This window comes from Scyliorhinus canicula, chromosome 20, assembly GCF_902713615.1.
Source record: "Scyliorhinus canicula chromosome 20, sScyCan1.1, whole genome shotgun sequence".
Lineage (NCBI taxonomy): Eukaryota > Metazoa > Chordata > Chondrichthyes > Carcharhiniformes > Scyliorhinidae > Scyliorhinus > Scyliorhinus canicula.
Genome location: NC_052165.1, coordinates 82,069,293 through 82,094,962, shown reverse-complemented (window position 1 = coordinate 82,094,962; position 25,670 = coordinate 82,069,293). Strand labels below are relative to the sequence as shown.

General features: G+C 49.9%; 1 protein-coding gene across 1 annotated transcript in view; it reads right to left on the bottom strand.

Moving 5' to 3' along the window:
- Nucleotides 1-25,670, bottom strand: part of LOC119954972 (differentially expressed in FDCP 6 homolog) — a 125,965-nt gene that overhangs the window by 8,632 nt on the left and 91,663 nt on the right. The window contains exons 7-9 of the mRNA XM_038780736.1: nucleotides 15,435-15,542; nucleotides 6,720-6,886; nucleotides 135-309 (exon numbers count right to left, since the gene is read on the bottom strand). Coding sequence (XP_038636664.1) covers nucleotides 135-309; nucleotides 6,720-6,886; nucleotides 15,435-15,542 — 450 coding nt within the window. The remainder of the gene's footprint in view (nucleotides 1-134; nucleotides 310-6,719; nucleotides 6,887-15,434; nucleotides 15,543-25,670) is intronic.

Genomic DNA, 25,670 nt, shown 5'->3' with positions numbered 1-25,670 from the left:
AAAAACAGGGTGAGTTGTGAAGGCGTGTGAGAAATGTCAATGGTGTTTCCGTGCTGCACACTAAGCAATGGGAAGGGGTAGAGGAATGAAGGCCCCGAGCATGGTTTGTGCAGCCCCTGGACTCTTTCACTCACCAAGAGATCCTGCTTGTTCCGGTACCTGGTTTCTCTCAGGCCCTCCATGGCCTGCTGAAGTGCCTCAGCCTTGTTGGTGACATGCTGCTGATGCTGCGTTCTCTGGATGAGATCCTGCTGATCATACCTCAGCTTCATCAGTTCCTTCAGCTTCTCCTCTTCCTCCTGTAACAGCCTAGCACAACACACAGGTAAGAAGAGAAGAATTCAAAACCAGTTGTGCTAAGGCAATGGGTAAGAACCTCCCTGACTGCGTTGTCTCCCACAGCAAGGAGAGTGGGCGATACGGTGGCATTGTGGTTACACTGCTGCCTCACAGTGCCAGAGAACCAGGTTCGATTCTGGCCTTGGGTGACTGTGGAATTTGCACGTTCTCCCCATGTCTGTGTGGGTTTCCTCCAGGTGCTCCGGTTTCCTCCCACAGTCCAAAGATATGCAGGTTAGGTGGATTGTCCATAATAAATTGCCCTTAGTGTCCAAAATTGCCCTTAGTGTTGGGTGGGGTTACAGGGTTATGGGGATGGGGTTGAGGTGTTGACCTTGGGTAGGGTGCTCTTTCCAAGAGCCGGTGCAGACTCGATGGGCCGAATGGCCTCCTTCTGCACTGTAAATTCTATGATGTCTGTGTGGGTTTCCTCCAGGTGCTCCGGTTTCCTCTCACAGTCCAAAGATGTGCAGGTTAGGGGGATCGCCATGCTAAAATTGCCCCATTAGAGTCCAAAGATGTGCAGGTCAGACGGGGCTACCGGAATAGATCGGGAGAGTGGCCCTAGGTAGGGTGCTCTTTCAAAGGGTCATTTGCTTGGTGTTATCCTAACGTTGCTGTTTGACACCCCTCTGGTTGCTGCATGCTGGTTGCTGCATGCTGGTTGCTGCATGCTGGTTGCTGCATGCTGGTTGCTGCATGCTGGTTGCTGCATGCTGCATGCTGGTTGCTGCATGCTGGTTGCTGCATGCTGCATGCTGGTTGCTGCATGCTGCATGCTGGTTGCTGAGCCTATGCCTCCTCCTCTACTGTAGGGATTACAAACAAAGAACAAAGAAAAATTACAGCACAGGAACAGGCCCTTCGGCCCTCCAAGTCTGCGCCAATCCAGATCCTCTATCTAAAACTGTCGCCTATTTTCTCAGGATCTGTATCCCTCTGTTGCCGCCCATTCATATACCTGTCTAGATGCATCTTAAATGACGCTATCGTGCCCGCCTCTACCACCTCCGCCGGCAATGCATTCCAGGCACCCACCTCCCTCTGCGTAAAGAACTTTCCACGCACATCTCCCTTAAACTTTTCCCCTCTCACCTTGAACTCGTGACCCCTAGTAATTGTGTCCCCCACTCTGGGGAAAAAGCTTTTTGCTATCCACCCTGTCTATACCTCTCATGATTTTGTAGACCTCAATGAGGTCCCCCCTCCACCTCCGTCTTTCTAATGAAAACAATCCTAATCTACTCAACCTTTCTTCATAGCCAGCACCCTCCATACCAGGCAACATCCTGGTGAACCTCCTCTGCACCTTCTCCAAAGCATCCACATCCTTTTGGTAATGTGGCGACCAGAACTGTATGCAGTATTCCAAATGTGGCCGAACCAAAGTCTTATGTTACAGTTACAACTGTAACATGACCTGCCAACTCTTGTAGTCAATACCCCTTCCGATGAAGGAAAGCATGGCGTATGCCTTCTTGACCACTCTATCGACCTGCGCAGCCACCTTCAGGGTACAATGGACCTGAACTCCCAGATCTCTCTGTACATCAATTTTACCCAGGGCTTTTTCATTTACTGTATAGTTCACTCTTGAATTGGATCTTCCAAAATGCATCACCTCGCATTTGCCCGGATTGAACTCCATCTGCCATTTCTCCGCCCGACTCTCCAATCTATCTATATTCTGCTGTATTCTGTGACAGGCAATCTATCTATATTCTGCTGTATTCTCTGACATATTCTGTGGATATTCACAAGAGAAAGAGCTACATGCATTCCTATAGCGCAGTCACATCTTCAGGAATTCCCAAAGTGCTTTAGAGCCAATTACGAGCGATTGAAATGTGATCAGATTTTTATGCCTAATACTTCCAAAAGCTCTGTGCAAATTCACCAGCTCCCAACTCATAGCACCTCCTACCCCATCAGTCCTCGACTGGAGATACCAGAATGTTAATCACTCATTTCTTTCCCATTTACATAGGCCGCGATTCTCCGCTCCCCACGCGGGGGGGGGGGGGGGGGAGAGAATCGCGGGAGGGCCGGGCGAATCACGCCACGCCGCCCTGGCACCCCCCACGATTCTCCCCCCCCCCCCAAAATGGCATGTCGCGTTTTGCGACACGGCGCTCGGAGAATCGCCGCTCGCCGTTTTTCACTGCGACCAGCGATTCTCCAGCCCAGATGGGCCGAGCGGCCTGACGACCCCGACCAGTTCACGCCGGCAGCAACCACACCTGGTCGCTGCCAGCTTGAACATCGCGCGACAGGTAAGTGTGGTGCCTGTGGGGGGCGGAGAGAGGATCGAGCACCACGGGCGTGCTCGTGAGGTGAATGGCCCGCGATCGGTGCCCACCAATCATCGGGCCGACGTCTCTAAGAGACGCACTCTTTTTCCTCCGTCCCATGCAAGATCAAGCTACCATGTCTTGCAGGGCAGCGGAGGGGAAGACGGCAACCGCGCATGCGCGGGTTGGAGCCGGCCAACCTGCGCATGCGCGGCTGACGTCACTTAGGCGCCGCCGGCAGCGTCATTCTCGGCGCGCCGCTTTGACGCAAGCGTCAATGCCCGGGGCCCGAGATTCGCGCAACGCCACTCCTAGCCCCCCAGGGGGGGTGGGGAATAGGGAGCGAGGAGCGGTTTCACTCCGGCATCGGCCTTTTCTCTCCGTTTCGGAGAATCGCGCCCATAATCTCTAATTAAACTGGAATGATGCCATTTTAAACATTTTTTCTCCCTCTCCCTCATCACCAAATTCAGCATGACCTCCTCCTCTACCTTCACCCCCCCCCCCCCCTCCCCCCCACCACATTGCTGAAATCTTCACCTTGCTGTTTAACACAAATCTGGTTGCTGCATTCTGAGCCTATGCCCTTCGAGGCCTCTCAGTGGAATGGCCTCGATTCCCCCAGAAGGCTTTGCGCTGCCCCAGAGCTGGAAGGAAGCCAGCATTATGGAGGCTCCAATAAGGCCTCATAACTAGAGCAGACAATCTAACAGAGAATTTTTTATTTTATTCGTTCATGGGACGTGGGCATTGCAGGCTGTGCCAGCATTTATTGCCCATCCCTAATTGCCCTTGAGGGGGCAGTTAAGAATCAACTGCTGTGGGCTTGGAGTCATATATAGGCCAGACCAGGTAAGGATGGCAGATTTCCTTCCATAAAGGACATTAATGAACCAAGTGGGCTTTTACAACAATCGACGATGGTTTCATGGTCATCATTGGACTTCTAATTCCAGATTATTATTGAATTCAAATTTTACCATCTGCAGTGGGGGGACTGAAACCTGGGTCCCCAGAGTATTACTCTGGACCTCTGGTTATGTAGTCCAGTGACAATATGACTACGCCACTACCTCCCCTAATGGAGCCCATCTGTAACTCAAAGCAGGGCGAGAGTCACAAGCCACCTTGTTGTTTGGTCTTCTCTACACGGGAAGCTATCGACTGCGTTCCCAGGTCCACATAGAATCATAGAATTTACAGTGCAGAAGGAGGCCATTCGGCCCATCGAGTCTGCACCGGCTCTTGGAAAGAGCACCCTACCCAAGGTCAACACCTCCCCCCTATCCTCATTACCCAGTCACAGCTACCAACACTAAGGGCAATTTTGGACACGAAGGACAATTTCGCATGGCCAATCCACCTAATCCGCACATCTTTGGACTGTGGGAGGAAACCGGAGCATAGAACATAGAACATAGAACGATACAGCGCAGTACAGGCCCTTCGGCCCTCGATGTTGCACCGACATGGAAAAAATCTAAAGGCCATCTAACCTACACTATGCCCTTATCATCCATATGCTTATCCAATAAATTTTTAAATGCCCTCAATGTTGGCGAGTTCACTACTGTTGCAGGTAGGGCATTCCACGGCCTCACCACTCTTTGCGTAAAAAACCCACCTCTGACCTCTGTCCTATATCTATTACCCCTCAATTTAAGGCTATGTCCCCTCGTGCTAGCCACCTCCATCCGCGGGAGAAGGCTCTCGCTGTCCACCCTATCTAACCCTCTGATCATTTTGTATGCCTCTATTAAGTCACCTCTTAACCTTCTTCTCTCTAACGAAAACAACCTCAAGTCCATCAGCCTTTCCTCATAAGATTTTCCCTCCATACCAGGCAACATCCTGGTAAATCTCCTCTGCACCCTTTCCAAAGCTTCCACGTCCTTCCTATAATGAGGCGACCAGAACTGTACGCAATACTCCAAATGCGGCCGTACTAGAGTTTTGTACAACTGCAACATGACCTCATGGCTCCGGAACTCAATCCCTCTACCAATAAAGGCCAACACACCATAGGCCTTCTTCACAACCCTATCAACCTGGGTGGCAACTTTCAGGGATCTATGTACATGGACACCGAGATCCCTCTGCTCATCCACACTACCAAGAATTTTACCATTAGCCAAATATTCCGCATTTCTGTTATTCTTTCCAAAGTGAATCACCTCACACTTCTCCACATTAAACTCCATTTGCCACCTCTCAGCCCAGCTCTGCAGCTTACCTATGTCCCTCTGTAACCTGCAACATCCTTCCGCACTGTCTACAACTCCACCGACTTTAGTGTCGTCTGCAAATTTACTCACCCAACCTTCTGCGCCCTCCTCTAGGTCATTTATAAAAATGACAAACAGCAACGGCCCCAGAACAGATCCTTGTGGTACGCCACTCGTAACTGAACTCCATTCTGAACATTTCCCATCAACTACCACTCTCTGTCTTCTTTCAACTAGCCAATTTCTGATCCACATCTCTAAATCACCCTCAATCCCCAGCCTCCGTATTTTCTGCAATAGACGACCGTGGGGAACCTTATCAAACGCTTTACTGAAATCCATATACACCACATCAACTGCTCTACCCTCGTCTACTTGTTCAGTCACCTTCTCAAAGAACTCGATAAGGTTTGTGAGGCATGACCTACCCTTCACAAAACCATGCTGACTGTCCCTAATCATATTATTCCTATCTAGATGATTATAAATCGTATCTTTTATAATCCTCTCCAAGACTTTACCCACCACAGACGTTAGGCTCACCGGCCTATAGTTACCGGGGTTATCTCTACTCCCCTTCTTGAACAAAGGGACCACATTTGCTATCCTCCAGTCCTCTGGCACTATTCCTGTAGCCAATGATGACCTAAAAATCAAAGCCAAAGGCTCCGCAATCTCTTCCCTGGCTTCCCAGAGAATCCTAGGATAAATCCCATCTGGCCCCGGGGACTTATCTATTTTCACCTTGTCCAGAATTGCCAACACTTCTTCCCTACGCACCTCAATGCCATCTATTCTAATAGCCTGGGTCTCAGCATTCTCCTCCACAATATTATCTTTTTCTTGAGTGAATACTGACGAAAAGTATTCATTTAGTATCTCGCTTATCTCCTCAGCCTCCACACACAACTTCCCACCACTGTCCTTGACTGGCCCTACTCTTACCCTAGTCGGAGGAAACCCACGCACACACGGGGAGAACGTGCAGACTCCGCACAGACAGTGACCCAAGCCGGGAATCGAACCTGGGACCCTGGAGCTGTGAAGTAATTGTGCTAACCTGTCCTGTTGCAATGCTGCTTTGTGTTACCAACTCCAGTTAGACGTATTCCTGGAGACCCCATCAACAGGCCGGCTGAGTCGACCCTCCCACCATTACTCCCCTGACATGGGCCACACTCATCCTGAAAGTGAGAAATACGAGTAGCAGTCAGCCATTCTGCCCCCGAACCTGCTCCCCCTTTCAACTACCCCCCATAAACCTCGACTCCCTTGTTAGTGATTGGCAGCATGGTAGCACAGTGGTTAGCACTGTTGCTTCACAACTCCAGGATATGAGTTTCAATTCGTGGCTTGGGTCACTGTCTGTGCAAAGCCTGCACGTTCTCCCAGTGTCTGCGTGGGTTTCCTCCGGGTGCTCCGGTTTCCTCCCATATGTCCCGAAAGACATGCTGTTAGATAATTTGGAAATTCTGAAGTCTCCCTCAGTGAACCCGAACAGGCGCCGGAATGAGAACAGATCCTGTGCCTGAGGGGAATGGGACAGGCAAGCGGAGCAGAGGCCTGGACCTTCCCTCCCGGGTCCATGGGAGGGGTTTCTCTAAGCCCGACTGAGGGGATTTTAATCTTCAACACGTTGGATTCTCGATAGCATCCTCTGGTAACTAGGGGATGGGTGGAATGGGAGCCCCTGTCAAGAATGGGTTAACATGACCCCAAGAAGATCCCCCTGGCCCTCATCCACTGCCCGGACCACTGATTAAAATGGGATTGGGAATGGAGTTGCACTATTTTAAACCCCCCCCCCCCCCCCAGTGCCGGGGAGTGTTACACCCCTCCCCTCCTCTAGTTTTCGTCACTGTACCTTGCCTGAGCGGATCGCACAGTCTGTTCATCTGTGTGGGCCTGGATCTCGGCCTTCAGAGCCTGCTCCAAGCCCAGCTGTATTGTCTCTAATTCCTGAATCCGATGGCGTTGGGCTCCAGCTTCCAACTCCTTCTGTTCCATCATCAACTTCATCTGCAGTTTGTCCTTTGAAGAGGCAAAAATAGAGAGAGAGAGAGAAAAAGGAAGGATAATACATCAAAAAAGCTGCAACAAACACCCACACCCACCTGAAGATTACTGACAACAAACAATATTTCTTCTGCTCGGAGTATTTTTTTCATTCTTCTTAAAAGTTACAAAGCCAATGAGCAGAGTGAATGGGGCAAGCCTTTAACCCATCTCATTGCTTGCTCCAAAAACCAATTCAGTTTTAAATTGAATCCAATTCATGGTCTCCACAAGAGAGACATTCAATATTCAAATAGACAAGAGCAGGAATTGCACCTGGTCTGATGCACGGCCTTAGCTAAAAGGACGAGAAGCAATCCTTGATATGGTAGAATGAATCGAATTGCTTGAGGTCCGCTAATACAGCAAAGCATGGGGATTGAAGAAAGGCACCTCAGTGACTCACAGGCACATTTAAGGGAGCGTATCTTGAACTATTGTCAATCATTACCATCTTGCCAGGAGATGATAAAGTCGCCCATGACCCTCCAGGCAGCAGTGACTGAGATTAGATGCACAGTAAGAAGTCTTACAACACCAGGTTAAAGTCCAACAGGTTTGTTTCAAACACGAGCTTACGGAGCACGGCTCCTTCTTCAGGTGAATGGAAAGGCTTGTTCCAGAAATGTTTATATAGACACAGTCAGGGATGCCCGGAATGCGAGCACCTGCAGGCAATCAAATCATCAAAGATGCAGAGAGAGAGGTAACTCCAGGTTAAAGAGGTGTGAATTGTCCCAAGCCAGTTCAGTCTGGCTTGGGACAATTCACACCTCTTTAACCTGGAGTTACCTCTCTCTCTGCATCTTTGATGATTTGATTGCCTGCAGGTGCTCGCATTCCGGGCATCCCTGACTGTGTCTATATAAACATTTCTGGAACAAGCCTTTCCATTCACCTGAAGAAGGAGCCGTGCTCCGTAAGCTCGTGTTTGAAACAAACCTGTTGGACTTTAACCTGGTGTTGTAAGACTTCTCACTGTGCTCACCCCAGTCCAACGCCGGCATCTCCACATCATGAGATTAGATGAATTATCAATAGTCTCCCATCTCCTTCCAACATGGATCCCCCAGAATTCCTGGCTAAGCAGAAACCTGACAGACTTAGGGCAGCACGGTAGCATTGTGGATAGCACAATGGCTTCACAGCTCCGGGGTCCCAGGTTCGATTCCGGCTTGGGTCACTGTCTGTGTGGAGTCTGCACATCCTCCCCGTGTATGCGTGGGTTTCCTCCGGGTGCTCTGGTTTCCACCCACAGTCCAAAGATGTGCGGGTTAGGTGGATTGGCCATGATAAATTGCCCTTAGTGTCCAAAATTGCCCTTAGTGTTGGGTGGGGTTACTGGATTATGGGGATAGGGTGGAGGTGTTGACCTTGGGTGGGGTGCTCTTTCGAAGAGCCGGTGCAGACTCGATGGGCTGAATGCCCTCCTTCTGCACTGTAAATTCTATGTAAACTCTATGTAAACTTAATTTGTAAACATTAACAAATTTTGACTCACTTGTTAACTTTCCGGCATATATCTTTCAATTTACTATGTAATATCATTGCTTATATTCTACTATTTGTTTCTGTACAATCATCTTCTAAGAAAAGGGGATGTAATGATATAAGGCCGGGGGTGTAAAGGGTTAACAAGATGAAGCTCATGTATCTCAACACCAGATGGCATCACAGAGTAGTCATATAAATACACTGTGACTCCTGGGATTCTGGAAAAAGGTGTTAGTTAAAGACTGAGATAGAGTGTTCATTGTATTAGAGAGAGTTTAGACAGCAAAGTTAGATATTCTAGATTTCTGTAGCATATATTTAATACTGTTATTTTCTTAGCTATTACTTAGTAAGGTGCACGAATAATTTAAAGTAGTGTAAATAAACTAGCTTTGTTTGAAATACATAGCTTGATGTTCTTTGTCAGCATTACGACATTTAACCATCTTGGGGGACTCAACAGAGAACATCACAAATCTATGCACATTTGGTAGTGAATGTTCTTATTAGCAACAAGAAGGTGACAAAAATGATTGAAAAGGGAAGGGCTGTGAATGTTGTCTACGTGGACTTTAGTAAAACATTTGACAAGGTCCCTCATAGCAGGCTGGTGCAAAAGATTAAATCACACGGAGTCAGGGCGAGATGGATTTAGAACTGGCTTGGCCATAGAAATCAGAGGGTAACAGTGGAGGGGTGTTTTTCCGAATGGACGTCTGGTGGTGTTCCGCAGGGATTGGTACTGGGACCTCTGCTGTTTATAATATATATATAAATGACTTGGAAGAAAAAGTATCCGGTTTGATTAGCAAATTTGCGGATGATACTAAGATTGCAGGAGTTGCGGATAGTGATGAAGATTGTCAGAGAATGCAGCAGGATATAGATAGGCTGCAAAATTGGGCGGAGAAATGGCAGACGTAATTTAACCCGGCCAAATGTGAGGTGATGCATTTGGTAGATCCAATTCAGGTGGGAGCTATAAAATAAATGGCAGAACAATCAGGAGCATAAAGACACAGAGAGATCTGGGTGTGCAGGTCCACAGATCCTTAAAAGTGGCAGCACAGGTGGAAATGGTGGTAAAGAAAGCATACGGCATACTTGCCTTCATAGGGCGGTGTATCGAGTATAAAAGCTCACCAATTATGTTACAGTTATATGGAACGTTGGTTAGGCCACATTTGGAATACTGTGTCCAATTCTGGTTATCACACTGCCAGAAGGAAGCAAAGACTTTGGAGAGAGTATAGAAAAGGTTTACCAGGATGTTGCCTGGTATGGAAAGTATTAGCTATGAGTAGAGATTGAATAAACTGGGATTGTTCTCCCTAGAGAGACGGAGGCTGAGGGATGACCTGATAGAAGTGTATTAAATTATTAGGGGTGTTATGGGCCAGGGTTTAGAGAACCCCAAAGAATATCATGGAGTTCACCTGACCCACAACGTTTAATAGATTGTGGTATGGGGAGCACACGGCCCATTCTACAGGTGTGGTACAGCAGAAAAGGAAAAGTATTGTTTAAAGCAAAACAATGTTTATTCTATGAACTCAAGTTAACCTTTTTAAAGCATACAGTGAACATCTTAGCAAACATCAATTCAAATACAACCCCCAAAGAATACACTAAATAATCCTTGAGCTTTTCTTTTAACATCCATAAGACTGAAAACAAAACCTTTCAACAGAAGCACCTCAGGTTTAACTTTACTACTGAGAACAGTTACCATGTTGAAATCAGCAAATGGACACTCAGAAGCTTGCAGAGATTCACACACATCCTGCTGTGATTCCAGCTTCACCAAAACTAAAATGAAACCAAACCCACCCTGCAGCAAAAAGCCTAAAGCGAAAGTAAAAAACTGACAGACAGCCCAGCTCCACCCACTCTCTGACATCACTGCAGTAGTAAACACCCATTTCGTAAAGGTACTCTCACTGCAGATATTTATATACATACCCATTTATAAACACCCATTTCTTAAAGGTACTCTCACATGACAGGGGTAACAGTTGGAGGCTTTTTCCCAGGTGGAAATGAAAATTACAAGGGGGCATAAGTTCAAGGTGAGGGGGGATAGGTTCAATGGAGATGTCCAGGGACATTTTTTTTTTTTTACACAAGAGGGTGGTGGTGGCCTGGAATGCACTGCCAAGTGAGGTGGTTGAGGCAGATACGTTAGCGACCTTTAAGACTTATCTGGATAGACACATGAACAGGCGGGGTATAGAGGCGTTTGGTTTAGATGGGGTACGTGATCGGCGCAGGTTTGGAGGGCCAAAGGGTCTGTTCCTGTGCTGTTCTTTGTACACTATCTTCATCAAACACTCCCAGGACAGGTACAGCAAGGGGTTAGATACAGAGTAAAGCTCCCTCCACACTGTCCCCATCAAACACTCCCAGGACAGTTACAGCACGGGGTTAGATACAGAGTAAAGCTCCCTCCACACTGTCCCCATCAAACATTCCCAGGACAGGTACAGCAAGGGGTTAGATACAGAGTAAAGCTCCCTCCACACTGTCCCCATCAAACACTCCCAGGACAGGTACAGCACGGGGTTAGATACAGAGTAAAGGTCCCTCTACACTGTCCCCATCAAACATTCCCAGGACAGTTACAGCATGGGGTTAGATACAGAGTAAAGCTCCCTCTACACTGTCCCCATCAAACACTCCCAGGACAGGTACAGCACGGGGTTAGATACAGAGTAAAGCTCCCTCCACACTGTCCCCATCAAACACTCCCAGGACAGGTACAACACAGGGTGATATTCTGAATGCTGCACTTTACAGGACCAAGTTCGAAAACAGCCATCCTGTAGATGGTGTTTTGACATAATCTTTTCAGAGAGTCAAGGAATCCCTACAGTGCAGGAGGAGGCCATTCGGTCCATCGAGTCTGCACCGACCCTCTGAAAGAGCACCCAACCTAGGACCAGTCTCCCACAACTCTGAAATTTCACCAAATCTTTGGACACTAAGAGGCAATTTATCATGGCCAATCAACCTAACCTGCGCATCTTTGGGCTGTGGGCAAAATACTGAACACCCGGAGGATACCCACGCCGCCACGGGAGAAAAAGTGCTAACTCCACACAGTTACCCAAGGCCGAAATTGAACCCGGGTCCCTGGAGCTGTGAGACAGCAGTGCTAACCACTGTGCAACCATGCCGCCCCTTTTACTACAGCCCCTTGTCCATTTAACACTGCAGACAACTGACACCCCTGCGCCTCGCTGCCTGGGTCCAGCCCCAGGGCCTCGCCGCCCTGGCCCAGCCCTAGGGCTTCGTCGCCCTGACCAAACCTTAGGGCCTCTCCACCCGGGCCCAACCTTAGGGCCTCACCACCCGGGTCCAGTCCCAGGGTCTCGCCGGGCCCTGCCCCAGGGCCTCGCCGCCCGGGCCCAGCCCCAGCCCCAGGGCCTCGCCGCCCGGGCCCAGCCCCAGCCCCAGGGCATCACCGCCCAGGCCCAGCCCCAGCCCCAGCCCCAGGGCCTCGCCACCCGGGTCCAGCCCCAGGGCCTCGCTGCCTGGGTCCAACCGCAGGGCCTTGCCGCCAGGCCCAACCTTAGGGCCTCGCCGCCTGGGTCCAGCCCCAGGGCCTCGCCACCAGGGCCCAGCCCCAGGGCCTCACTGCCCAGGCCCAGCCCCAGCCCCAGGGCCTCACCGCCCAGACCCAGCCCCAGCCCCAGGGCCTCACCGCCCAGGCCCAGCCCCAGCCCCAGCCCCAGGGCCTCACCGCCCAGGCTCAGCCCCAGGGCTGTAGCCACCTGGGTTGGCCACTTCCTCACACAAAATGGAAGAACGCAAAGATTACAGGGAAAAATGAACATTGGCAACGAAACAAGCAGTTTGAAGAATCCCCTGTATTCTAGCTGCTACAGAAACCAGACAGAATTGTCACTAACGAGCTGCGCATATTAAGTGAGTGATTCACGGTGATTCCCAGGCACAATGGACACAACAGTTAACTGCAATCGCTACATTCTATGGAAGGTCAGACATTCCGGCGCCAGTGGAGTCTAAGACAAAGGACACCAATAAGGTGTAAGGAACCGCCCGGTGATCGAGGAACAGCCCGTTATTGGGGAAATTCAAATCAATCGATTGGGAAGAGACCCAATCGATTGCAGGTTTAGAGAGGGTCCGCCCAGAAGGACGCGAAGCCCTGGGACCTATAAAAGTCAGGTCCCAGGACTGATTCGCTCTCCTTGACCAGCCTCCCCGCACTCTTCTTGACCAGCCGGCCCTCCCAGCAGAACACCTTTAGAACATAGAACGATACAGCGCAGTACAGGCCCTTCGGCCCTCGATGTTGCACCGACATGGAAAAAAACTAAAGGCCATCTAACCTACACTGTGCCCTTATCATCCATATGCTTATCTAATAAACTTTTAAATGCCCTCAATGTTGGCGAGTTCACTACTGTTGCAGGTAGGGCATTCCACGGCCTCACCACTCTTTGCGTAAAAAACCCACCTCTGACCTCTGTCCTATATCTATTACCCCTCAATTTAAGGCTATGTCCCCTCGTGCTAGCCACCTCCATCCGCGGGAGAAGGCTCTCGCTGTCCACCCTATCTAACCCTCTGATCATTTTGTATGCCTCTATTAAGTCACCTCTAAACCTTCTTCTCTCTAACGAAAACAACCTCAAGTCCATCAGCCTTTCCTCATAAGATTTTCCCTCCATACCAGGCAACATCCTGGTAAATCTCCTCTGCACCCGTTCCAAAGCTTCCACGTCCTTCCTATAATGAGGCGACCAGAAGAACCTTGAGAAGGAGAGGCCTGGTCAGCAGCCGCCATCAAGTAAGTGTCATACAACGCACGCTACGAGAGTAGACACTCCTGACCCCTTTAGTCCACACCGACTGGAAGCCTGCGGATCCAGGACAAAGCAAGAGGCCATTGTTCCCTGATCCAGCAGTTCCCTTATTCCAGATAAGTATTGGCCTGTTAGTGGTAGGATTAGCCTAGTCTTGTAGTTTTATATGCATAATTAATAGATAACTGTATTATAATAAACGTGTCCTGTTTAAACTTACTAACTGGTGTATTGAGTTATTGGTCTGAACTTGAACTTGAATCTTGTGGCGGTATCTTAACGATACCTGACGACTCTAGAGCTAAGGAATAAAACAGAGCCAAATTGAGTGTAAAGCACACTCACCCAGAACGAGCAACAGGGCCTCGCCGCCGGGATCCAGCCCCAGGGCCTCACCGCCCGGGCCCAGCCCCAGGGCCACCGCCCGGGCCCAGCCCCAGCCCCAGGGCCTCGCTACCGGGGTCCAGCCACAGCCTCAGGGCCTCGCTGCCAGCCCAGCCCCGGGGCCTCGCCGACTTGGCCCAGCCCTAGGGCTTCATTGCCCTGACCAAACAGGGCCTCTCCACCCAGGCCCAATCTTAGGGCCTCGCCGCCCGGGTCCAGCCCCAGGGCCTCGCCGCCGGGGTCCAGCCCCAGGGCCTCGCCGCCCGGGCCCAGCCCCAGGGTCTTGCCGCCCAGCCCAGCCTCAGCCTCAGGTCCTCGCCGCCGGGGTCCAGCCACAGCCTCAGGGCCTCGCTGCCAGCCCAGCCCCGGGGCCTCGCCGCCCTGGCCCAGCCCTAGGGCTTCATTGCCCTGACCAAACCTTAGGGCCTCTCCACCCGAGCCCAAACTTAGGGCCTCGCTGCCGGGGTCCAGCCCCAGGGCCTCGCTGCCGGGGTCCAGCCCCAGGGCCTCACCGCCCAGGCCCAGCCCCAGGGCCTCACCGCCCAGGCCAAGCCCCAGGGCCTCACCGCCCGGGCCCAGCCCCAGAGCCTCGCCGCCGGGGCCCAGCCCCAGAGCTTCGCCGCCCATGCCCAGCCCCAGCCCCAGGGCCTCGCCGCCGGGGTCCAGCCACAGCCTCAGGGCCTTGCTGCCAGCCCAGCCCCGGGGCCTCCCCGCCCTGGCCAAGCCCTAGGGCTTCATTGCCCTGACCAAACAGGGCCTCTCCACCCAGGCCCAATCTTAGGGCCTCGCCGCCCGGGTCCAGCGCCAGGGCCTCGCCGCCGGGGTCCAGCCCCAAGGCCTGACCGGGCCCTGCCCCAGTGCCTCGCCGCCCGGGCCCAGCCCCAGCCCCAGGGCCTCACCGCCCAGGCCCTGCCCCAGGGGATCACCGCCCGGGCCCAGCCCCAGGGCCTCGCCGCCCAGGCCCAGCCTCAGCCTCAGGGCCTCGCCGCCGGGGTCCAGCCACAGCCTCAGGGCCTCGCTGCCAGCCCAGCCCCGGGGCCTCGCCGCCCTGGCCCAGCCCTAGGGCTTCATTGCCCTGACCAAACCTTAGGGCCTCTCCACCCGGGCCCAAACTTAGGGCCTCGCTGCCGGGGTCCAGCCCCAGGGCCTCGCTGCCGGGGTCCAGCCCCAGGGCCTCACCGCCCGGGCCCAGCCCCAGGGCCTCACCGCCCAGGCCCAGCCCCAGGGCCTCACCGCCCAGGCCCAGCCCCAGGGCCTCACCGCCCGGGCCCAGCCCCAGAGCCTCGCCGCCGGGGCCCAGCCCCAGAGCTTCGCCGCCCATGCCCAGCCCCAGCCCCAGGGCCTCGCCGCCGGGGTCCAGCCACAGCCTCAGGGCCTTGCTGCCAGCCCAGCCCCGGGGCCTCACCGCCCTGGCCAAGCCCTAGGGCTTCATTGCCCTGACCAAACCTTAGGGCCTCTCCACCCGGGCCCAACATTCGGGCCTTCCCGCCTGGGTCCAGCCCCAGGGCCTTGCCACCAGGCCCTGCCCCAGTGCCTCGCCGCCCGAGCCCAGCCCCAGCCCCAGGGCCTCACTGCCCGGGCCCAGCCCCAGGGCCTTGCCGCCAGGCCCTGCCCCAGTGCCTCGCCGCCCGGGCCCAGCCCCAGCCCCAGGGCCTCACCGCCCAGGCCCAGCCCCAGTCCCAGGGCCTCACCGCCCGGGCCCAGCCCCAGGGCCTCGCCACCCAGGCCCAGCCCGAGCCCCTGGGCCTCACCGCCAAGGCCTAGGACCTCACCACCCGGGCCCAGCTGCAGCCCCAGGGCCTGCTGTTTCTCACCTTGTTCGCCTTTTGTAGCTCCCACTGTAGCTTCTGCTGCATCTCCTCCTGTTGCTTCATCCAGTGGCATTCTTTGGTTCTCCAAAAGATCTGACCTTCTTCCTGTGCCTAGGTGACAAAGCAAAGTTCTTGTATTACCGCGGAAGCTTAGACGGTGGGAGAGGGTCCAAAAAGCACGGTGTTATAAAGGAAGATTAGATCAGTGTGTCACATAAGAAATAAGAACTAGGAGCAGGAGTAGGCCATCTGGCCCCGCGAGCCTGCTTCGCCATTCAATGAGATCATGGCTGACTTTCTGTGGACTCAGATCCACTTTCCCGCCCGAACACCATAAACCTTTAATCATTTATTCTTCAAAAAACTATCTATCTTTATCTTAAAAACATTTAAATAAGGAGCCTCAACTGCTTCACTGGGCAAGGAATTCCATTGATTCACAACCCTTTGGGTGAAGAAGTTCCTCCTAAACTCAGTCCTAAATTTATTTTCCCGTATTTTGAGGTTATGTGCCATAGTTCTGCTTCCACCTGCCAGTGGCTATAACCTGCCCGCATCTATCCTATCTATTTCCTTCATAATTTTCTTCATAAGTTTCTATAAGATCCCCCCCTCATCCTTCTGAATTCCAACGAGTACAGTCCCAGTCTACTCAACCCCCTCAGCTCTGGGATTAACCTAGTGAATCTCCTCTGCACACCCTCCAGCGCCAGTACGTGCTTTCTCAGGTAAAGAGTCCAAAACTGAACACAATACTCCAGGTGTGGCCTCACTAATACTTTATACAGTTGCAGCATAACCTCCCTAGTCTTAAACACCATCCCTCTGGCAATGAAGGACAATGAAGGACTTTTGCCTTCTTAATCACCTCTTGCACCTTTAAACCAACTTTTTGCGACTCATGCACTAGCACACCCAGGTCTCTCTGCACAGCAGCATGTTTTAGTATTTTATCATTTAAATAATAATCCCTTTTGCTGTTATTCCTACCAAAATGGATAACCTCACATTTGTCAACATTGCATTCCATCTGCCAGACCCTAGCCCAGGGGCTGATTTAGCTCACTGGGCTAAATCGCTGGCTTTTAAAACAGACCAAGCAGGCCAGCAGGACGGTTCAATTCCCGTGTCAGCCTCCCCGGACAAGCGCCGGAATGCGGCGACTAGGGGCTTTTCACAGCAACTTCATTGAAGCCTACTCATGATAATAAGCGATTTTCATTTTCATTTCATTCACTTAAACTATCCAAATCCCTTTCCAGACTTCCAGTATCCTCTGCACTTTTTGCTTTCCCACTGATCTTAGTGTCGTCTGCAAACTTGGACACATTGCCCTTGGTCCCCAACTCCAAATCACCTATGTAAATTGTGAACAATTGTGGGCCCAATACTGATCCCTGAGGGGACACCACTAGCTACTGATTGCCAACCCATTAATCCCCACTCTTTGCTTTCTATTAATTAACCAATCCTCTATCCATGCTACTACTTTACCCTTAATGCCATGCATCTTTATCTTATGCAGCAACATTTTGTGTGGCACCTTGTCAAAAGCTTTCTGGAAATCCAGATATACCACATCCATTGGCTCCCCGTTATCTACTGCACTGGTAATGTCCTCAAAAATTTCCACTAATTAAGTTAGGCATGACCTGCCCTTTATGAACCCATGCTGCGTCTGCCCAATGGGACAATTTCCATCCAGATGCCTCGCTATTTCTTCCTTGATGATAGATTCCAGCATATTCCCTACTACCTAAGTTAAGCTCACTGACCTATTATTACCCGCTTTCTGCCTACCTCATTTTTTAAACATGGGTGTCACGTTTGCTAATTTCCAATCCTCCGGGACCACCCCAGAGTCTAGTAAATTTTGGTAAATTATCACGAGCGCATTTCCAATTTCCCTAGCCATAATTTTTAGCACTCTGGGATGCATTCCATCAGGGCCAGGAGACTTGTATACCTTTAGCCCCATTAGCTTGCCCATCACTACCTCCTTAGTGATAACAATCCTCTCAAGGTCCTCACCTGTCATAGCCTCATTTCCATAACACTGACATGTTATTTGTGTCTTCCACTGTGAAGACCGACCCAAAAAACCTGTTCAGGTTCCTCAGCCATTTCCTCATCTCCCATTATTAAATCTCCCTTCTCATCCTCTAAAGAACAATATTTACCTTAGCCAGTCTTTTTTGATTTGCATATTTGTAGAAACTTTTAATTTGTTTTTATATTCTGCGCAAGTTTACTCTCATAATCTATCTTGCTCTGCTTTATAGCATTTTTAGTAGCTTTCAGTTGCCCCCTGAAGATTTCCCAATCCTCTAGTCTCCCACTAACCTTTGCCACCTTGTATGCCTTTTCCTTCAATTTGATACTCTCCCTTATTTCCTGAGATATACACGGTCATTTTTCCTCTTTCTACCGTCCATCCTTCTCGTTAGGATAAACCTTCGGTGAGCACTGTGAAAAATCGCTTGGAAGGATCTCTGATACACACACACACACAAACAGGAACACTGAAACACACACACACAAACAGGAACACTGACACACACACACAAACAGGAACACTGACACACACAAACAGGAACACTGACACACACAAAACAGGAACACTGACACACACACAAACAGGAACACTGACACACACATACAAACAGGAACACTGACACACACACACAAACAGGAACACTGACACACACACAAACAGGAACACTGACACACACATACAAACAGGAACACTGACACACACACAAACTGGAACACTGAACCACACACACAAACAGGAACACTGACACACACACACACAAACAGGAACACTGACACACACACAAAGAGGAACACTGACACACACACACACAAACAGGAACACTGACACACACACACAAGCAGGAACACTGGCACACACACAAACAGGACCACACAGACACACACAAAACAGGAACACTGACACACAGACAAGCAGGAACACTGACACACACACACAAACAGGAACACTGACACACACACAAACAGGAACACTGACACACACACACAAACAGGAAAACTGACACACACACACAAACAGGAAAACTGACACACACACGAACAGGAACACAGGCACACACATGAACTGGAATACTGACACACATACACAAATAGGAACACTGACACACACAAACAGGAACACTGGCACACACACAAACAGGAACACTGGCACACACACAAACAGGAACACTGGCACACACACAAACAGGAACACTGGCACACACACAAACAGGAACACTGAGACACACACACGCACAAACAAGAACACTGACACACACACACAAACAGGAACACTGGCACACACACAAACAGGAACACTGGCACACACACAAACAGGAACACTGGCACACACACAAACAGGAACACTGGCACACACACAAACAGGAACACTGACACACACACACACAAACAGGAACACTGACACAGACACAAACAGGAACACTGACACACACACACGAACAGGAATACTTGACACACACACAAACAGGAACACTGACACACACACACACACAAACAGGAACACTGACACACACACACAAACAGGAACACTGACACACACACACAAACAGGAACACTGACACACACACAAACAGGAACACTGACACAGACACAAACAGGAACACTGACACACACACACACACGAACAGGAATACTTGACACACATACAAACAGGAACACTGACACACACAAACAGGAACACTGACACACACACAAACAGGAACACTGGCACACACACAAACAGGAACACTGACACACACACACACACGAACAGGAATACTTGACACACATACAAACAGGAACACTGACACACACACAAACAGGAACACTGACACACACAAAAGGAACACTGACACACACACACAGGAACACTGGCACACACACAAAAGGAACACTGGCACACACACACACAGGAACACTGGCACACACAAACAGGAACACTGACACACACACAAACACAGGAACACTGACACACACAAACAGGAACACTGACACACACACAAACACAGGAACACTGACACACACACAAACAGGAACACTGACACACACACAAACAGGAACACTGACACAGACACAAACAGGAACACTGGCACACACACACACAGGAACACTGGCACACACAAACAGGAACACTGACACACACACAAACACAGGAACACTGGCACACACACAAACAGGAAGACTGACACACACACAAACAGGAACACTGACACACACACACAGGAACACTGACACACACACAAACTGGAACACTGACACACACACAAACAGGAACACTGACACACACACAAACAGGAACACTGACACACACACACAGGAACACTGACACACACACAAACTGGAACACTGACACACACACAAACAGGAACACTGACACACACAAACAGGAACACTGACACACCCACAAACAGGAACACTGACAGACACACAAACAGGAACACTGACAAACACACAAACAGGAACACTGGCACACACACAAACAGGAACACTGACACACACACACACAAACAGGAACACTGACACAGACACAAACAGGAACACTGACACACACACACGAACAGGAATACTTGACACACACACAAACAGGAACACTGACACACACACACACACAAACAGGAACACTGACACACACACACAAACAGGAAACACTGACACACACACACAAACAGGAACACTGACACACACACACACACAAACAGGAACACTGACACACACACACAAACAGGAACACTGACACAGACACAAACAGGAACACTGACACACACACACACACGAACAGGAATACTTGACACACATACAAACAGGAACACTGACACACACACAAACAGGAACACTGACACACACACAAACAGGAACACTGGCACACACACAAACAGGAACACTGACACACACACACACACGAACAGGAATACTGACACACATACAAACAGGAACACTGACACACACACAAACAGGAACACTGACACACACACAAACAGGAACACTGACACACACACAAACAGGAACACTGACACACACACACAGGAACACTGGCACACACACAAAAAGGAACACTGGCATACACACACAAACAGGAATACTGACACACACAAACAAACAGGAACACTGACACACACACACAAACAGGAACACTGACACAGACACAAACAGGAACACTGGCACACACACAAACTGGAACACTGGCACACACACACAAACAGGAACACTGACACACACACAAACAGGAACACTGACACACACACAAACAGGAACACTGACACACACACAAACAGGAACACTGACACACACACACACAGGAACACTGGCACACACACACACAGGAACACTGGCACACACAAACAGGAACACTGACACACCCACAAACAGGAACACTGACAGACACACAAACAGGAACACTGACAGACACACAAACAGGAACACTGACACACACAAACAGGAACACTGACACACACAACAGGAACACTGACACACACAAACAGGAACACTGACACACCCACAAACAGGAACACTGACAGACACACAAACAGGAACACTGACACACACACAAAACAGGAACACTGACACACACACAAACAAGAACACTGACACACACAAACAGGAACACTGACACACACACAAACAGGAACACTGACACACACACAAACAGGAACACTGACACACACATACAAACAGGAACACTGACACACACACAAACTGGAACACTGAACCACACACACAAACAGGAACACTGACACACACACACACAAACAGGAACACTGACACACACAAGCAGGAACACTGGCACACACACAAACAGGACCACACAGACACACACAAACAGGAACACTGACACACAGACAAGCAGGAACACTGACACACACACACAAACAGGAACACTGACACACACACACAAACAGGAACACTGACACACACACACAAACAGGAAAACTGACACACACACGCAAACAGGAAAACTGACACACACACGAACAGGAACACAGGCACACACATGAACTGGAATACTGACACATACACAAATAGGAACACTGACACACACAAACAGGAACACTGGCACACACACACACAAACAGGAACACTGAGACACACACACGCACAAACAAGAACACTGACACACACACACAAACAGGAACACTGGCACACACACAAACAGGAACACTGGCACACACACAAACAGGAACACTGGCACACACACAAACAGGAACACTGGCACACACACAAACAGGAACACTGGCACACACACACACAAACAGGAACACTGACACACACACAAACTGGAACACTGACACACACACACACAAACAGGAACACTGGCACACACACACACACACACAAACAGGAACACTGGCACACACACACACACACACAAACAGGAACACTGGCACACACACACACACAAACAGGAACACTGGCACACACACACAAACAGGAACACTGACACACACACAAACAGGAACACTGGCACACACACAAACAGGAACACTGGCACACACACACAAACAGGAACACTGACACACACACAAACTGGAACACTGACACAAACACACACGACAACACCACCACCACACACACCAAACAGGGAACACTGGCACACACACACACACACACAACAGGAACACTGGCACACACACACAAACAGGAACACTGGCACACACACACAAACAGGAACACTGACACACACACAAACAGGAACACTGACACACACACAAACAGGAACACTGGCACACACACACAAACAGGAACACTGACACACACACAAACAGGAACACTGGCACACACACACACAAACAGGAACACTGACACAGACACAAACAGGAACACTGACACACACACAAACAGGAAAACTGGCACACACACACAGGAACACTGACACATACACACAAACAGGAACACTGACACACACACACGAACAGGAATACTTGACACACACACAGGAACACTGACACATACACACAAACAGGAACACTGACACACACACACGAACAGGAATACTTGACACACACACAAACAGGAACACTGGCACACACACAAATTGGAACACTAGCACACACACAAACAGGAACACTGACACATACACACAAACAGGAACACTGACACATACACACAAACAGGAACACTGACACACACATACAAACAGGAACACTGACACACACATAAACTGGAACACTGAAACACACACAAACAGGAACACTGACACACACACACAAACAGGAACACTGACACACACACACACAAACAGGAACACTGACACACACAAGCAGGAACACTGGCACACACACAAACAGGACCACACAGACACACACAAACAGGAACACTGACACACAGACAAGCAGGAACACTGACACACACACACAAACAGGAACACTGACACACACACACACACAAACAGGAACACTGACACACACAAACAGGAAAACTGACACACACACAAACAGCAAAACTGACACACACACACACGCAAACAGGAAAACTGACACACACACGAACAGGAACACAGGCTCGCACATGAACTGGAATACTGACACACATACACAAATAGGAACACTGACACACACACAAACAGGAACACTGGCACACACACAAACAGGAACACTGGCACACACACAAACAGGAACACTGGCACATACACACAAACAGGAACACTGACACACACACACAAACAGGAACACTGACACACACACACACACACACAAACAGGAACACTGACACACACACACAAACAGGAACACTGACACACACACACACACAAACAGGAACACTGACACACACACACAAACAGGAACACTGACACACACACAAACAGGAACACTGACACACACACACACACACGAACAGGAATACTTGACACACATACAAACAGGAACACTGACACACACACAAACAGGAACACTGACACACACACAAACAGGAACACTGACACACACACACAGGAACACTGGCACACACACAAAAAGGAACACTGGCATACACACACAAACAGGAATACTGACACACACACAAACAGGAACACTGACACACACACACACACGAACAGGAATACTTGACACACATACAAACAGGAACACTGACACACACACAAACAGGAACACTGGCACACACACAAACAGGACCACACAGACACACACAAACAGGAACACTGACACACAGACAAGCAGGAACACTGACACACACACATAAACAGGAACACTGACACACACACACACAAACGGGAACACTGACACACACACAAACAGGAACACTGACACAGACACAAACAGGAACACTGGCACACACACAAACTGGAACACTGGCACACACACAAACAGGAACACTGACACACACACAAACAGGAACACTGACACACACAAAACAGGAACACTGACACACACAAAACAGGAACACTGACACACACACACACAACAGTAACACTGGCATACACACAAACAGGAACACTGACACACACAACAGGAACACTGACACACACAAACAGGAACACTGACACACACACACACAGGAACACTGACACACACACACACACAAACAGGAACACTGGCACACACACAAACAGGAATACAGAAACACATACAGGAACACTGACACACACACACACGAACAGGAACACAGGCACGCACATGAACTGGAATACTGACACACATACACAAATAGGAACACTGACACACACAAACAGGAACACTGGCACACACACACACACAAACAAGACCCTGACACACACACACACAAACAGGAACACTGGCACACACACAAACAGGACACTGGCACACACACACAAACACTGACACACACACACACGCACAAACAGGAACACTGACACACACACAAAACAGGAATACTGACACACACACAAACAGGAACACTGACACACACACAAACAGGAACACTGACACACACACACAAACAGGAACACTGACACACACAAAACAGGAACACTGACACAGACAAACAGGAACACTGACACACACACAGACAAACAGGAACACTGACACACACACAAGCAGGAACACTGACACACACACACAAACAGGAACACTGGCACACACACACACAAACAGGAACACTGGCACACACTCAAACAGGAATACTGACACATACACACACAGGAACACTGACACACACACACACGCACAAACAGGAATACTGACACACACACACAAACAGGAACACTGACACAGACACAAACAGGAACACTGACACAGACACAAACAGGAACACTGGCACAGACACAAACAGGGACACTGGCACACACACACAAACAGGAACACTGGCACAGACACAAACAGGAACACTGGCACACACACAAACTGGAACACTGGCGCACACACAAACAGGAACACTGACACACACACAAACAGGAACACTGACACACACACAAACAGGAACACTGACACACACAAACAGGAACACTGACACACACACAAACAGGAACACTGACACACACACAAACAGGAACACTGACACACACACAAACAGGAACACTGACACACCCACAAACAGGAACACTGACAGACACACACAAACAGGAACACTGGCACACACACACACAAACAGGAACACTGACACAGACACAAACAGGAACACTGACACACACACAAACAGGAACACTGGCACACACACACAGGAACACTGACACATACACACAAACAGGAACACTGACACACACACACGAACAGGAATACTTGACACACACACAAAACAGGAACACTGGCACACACACAAATTGGAACACTAGCACACACACAAACAGGAACACTGACACATACACACAAACAGGAACACTGACACATACACACAAACAGGAACACTGACACACACATACAAACAGGAACACTGACACAGACACAAACAGGAACACTGACACACACACAAACAGGAACACTGGCACACACACACAGGAACACTGACACATACACACAAACAGGAACACTGACACACACACACGAACAGGAATACTTGACACACACACAAACAGGAACACTGGCACACACACAAATTGGAACACTAGCACACACACAAACAGGAACACTGACACATACACACAAACAGGAACACTGACACATACACACAAACAGGAACACTGACACACACATACAAACAGGAACACTGACACACACATAAACTGGAACACTGAAACACACACAAAGAGGAACACTGACACACACACACAAAGAGGAACACTGACACACACACACAAACAGGAACACTGACACACACAAG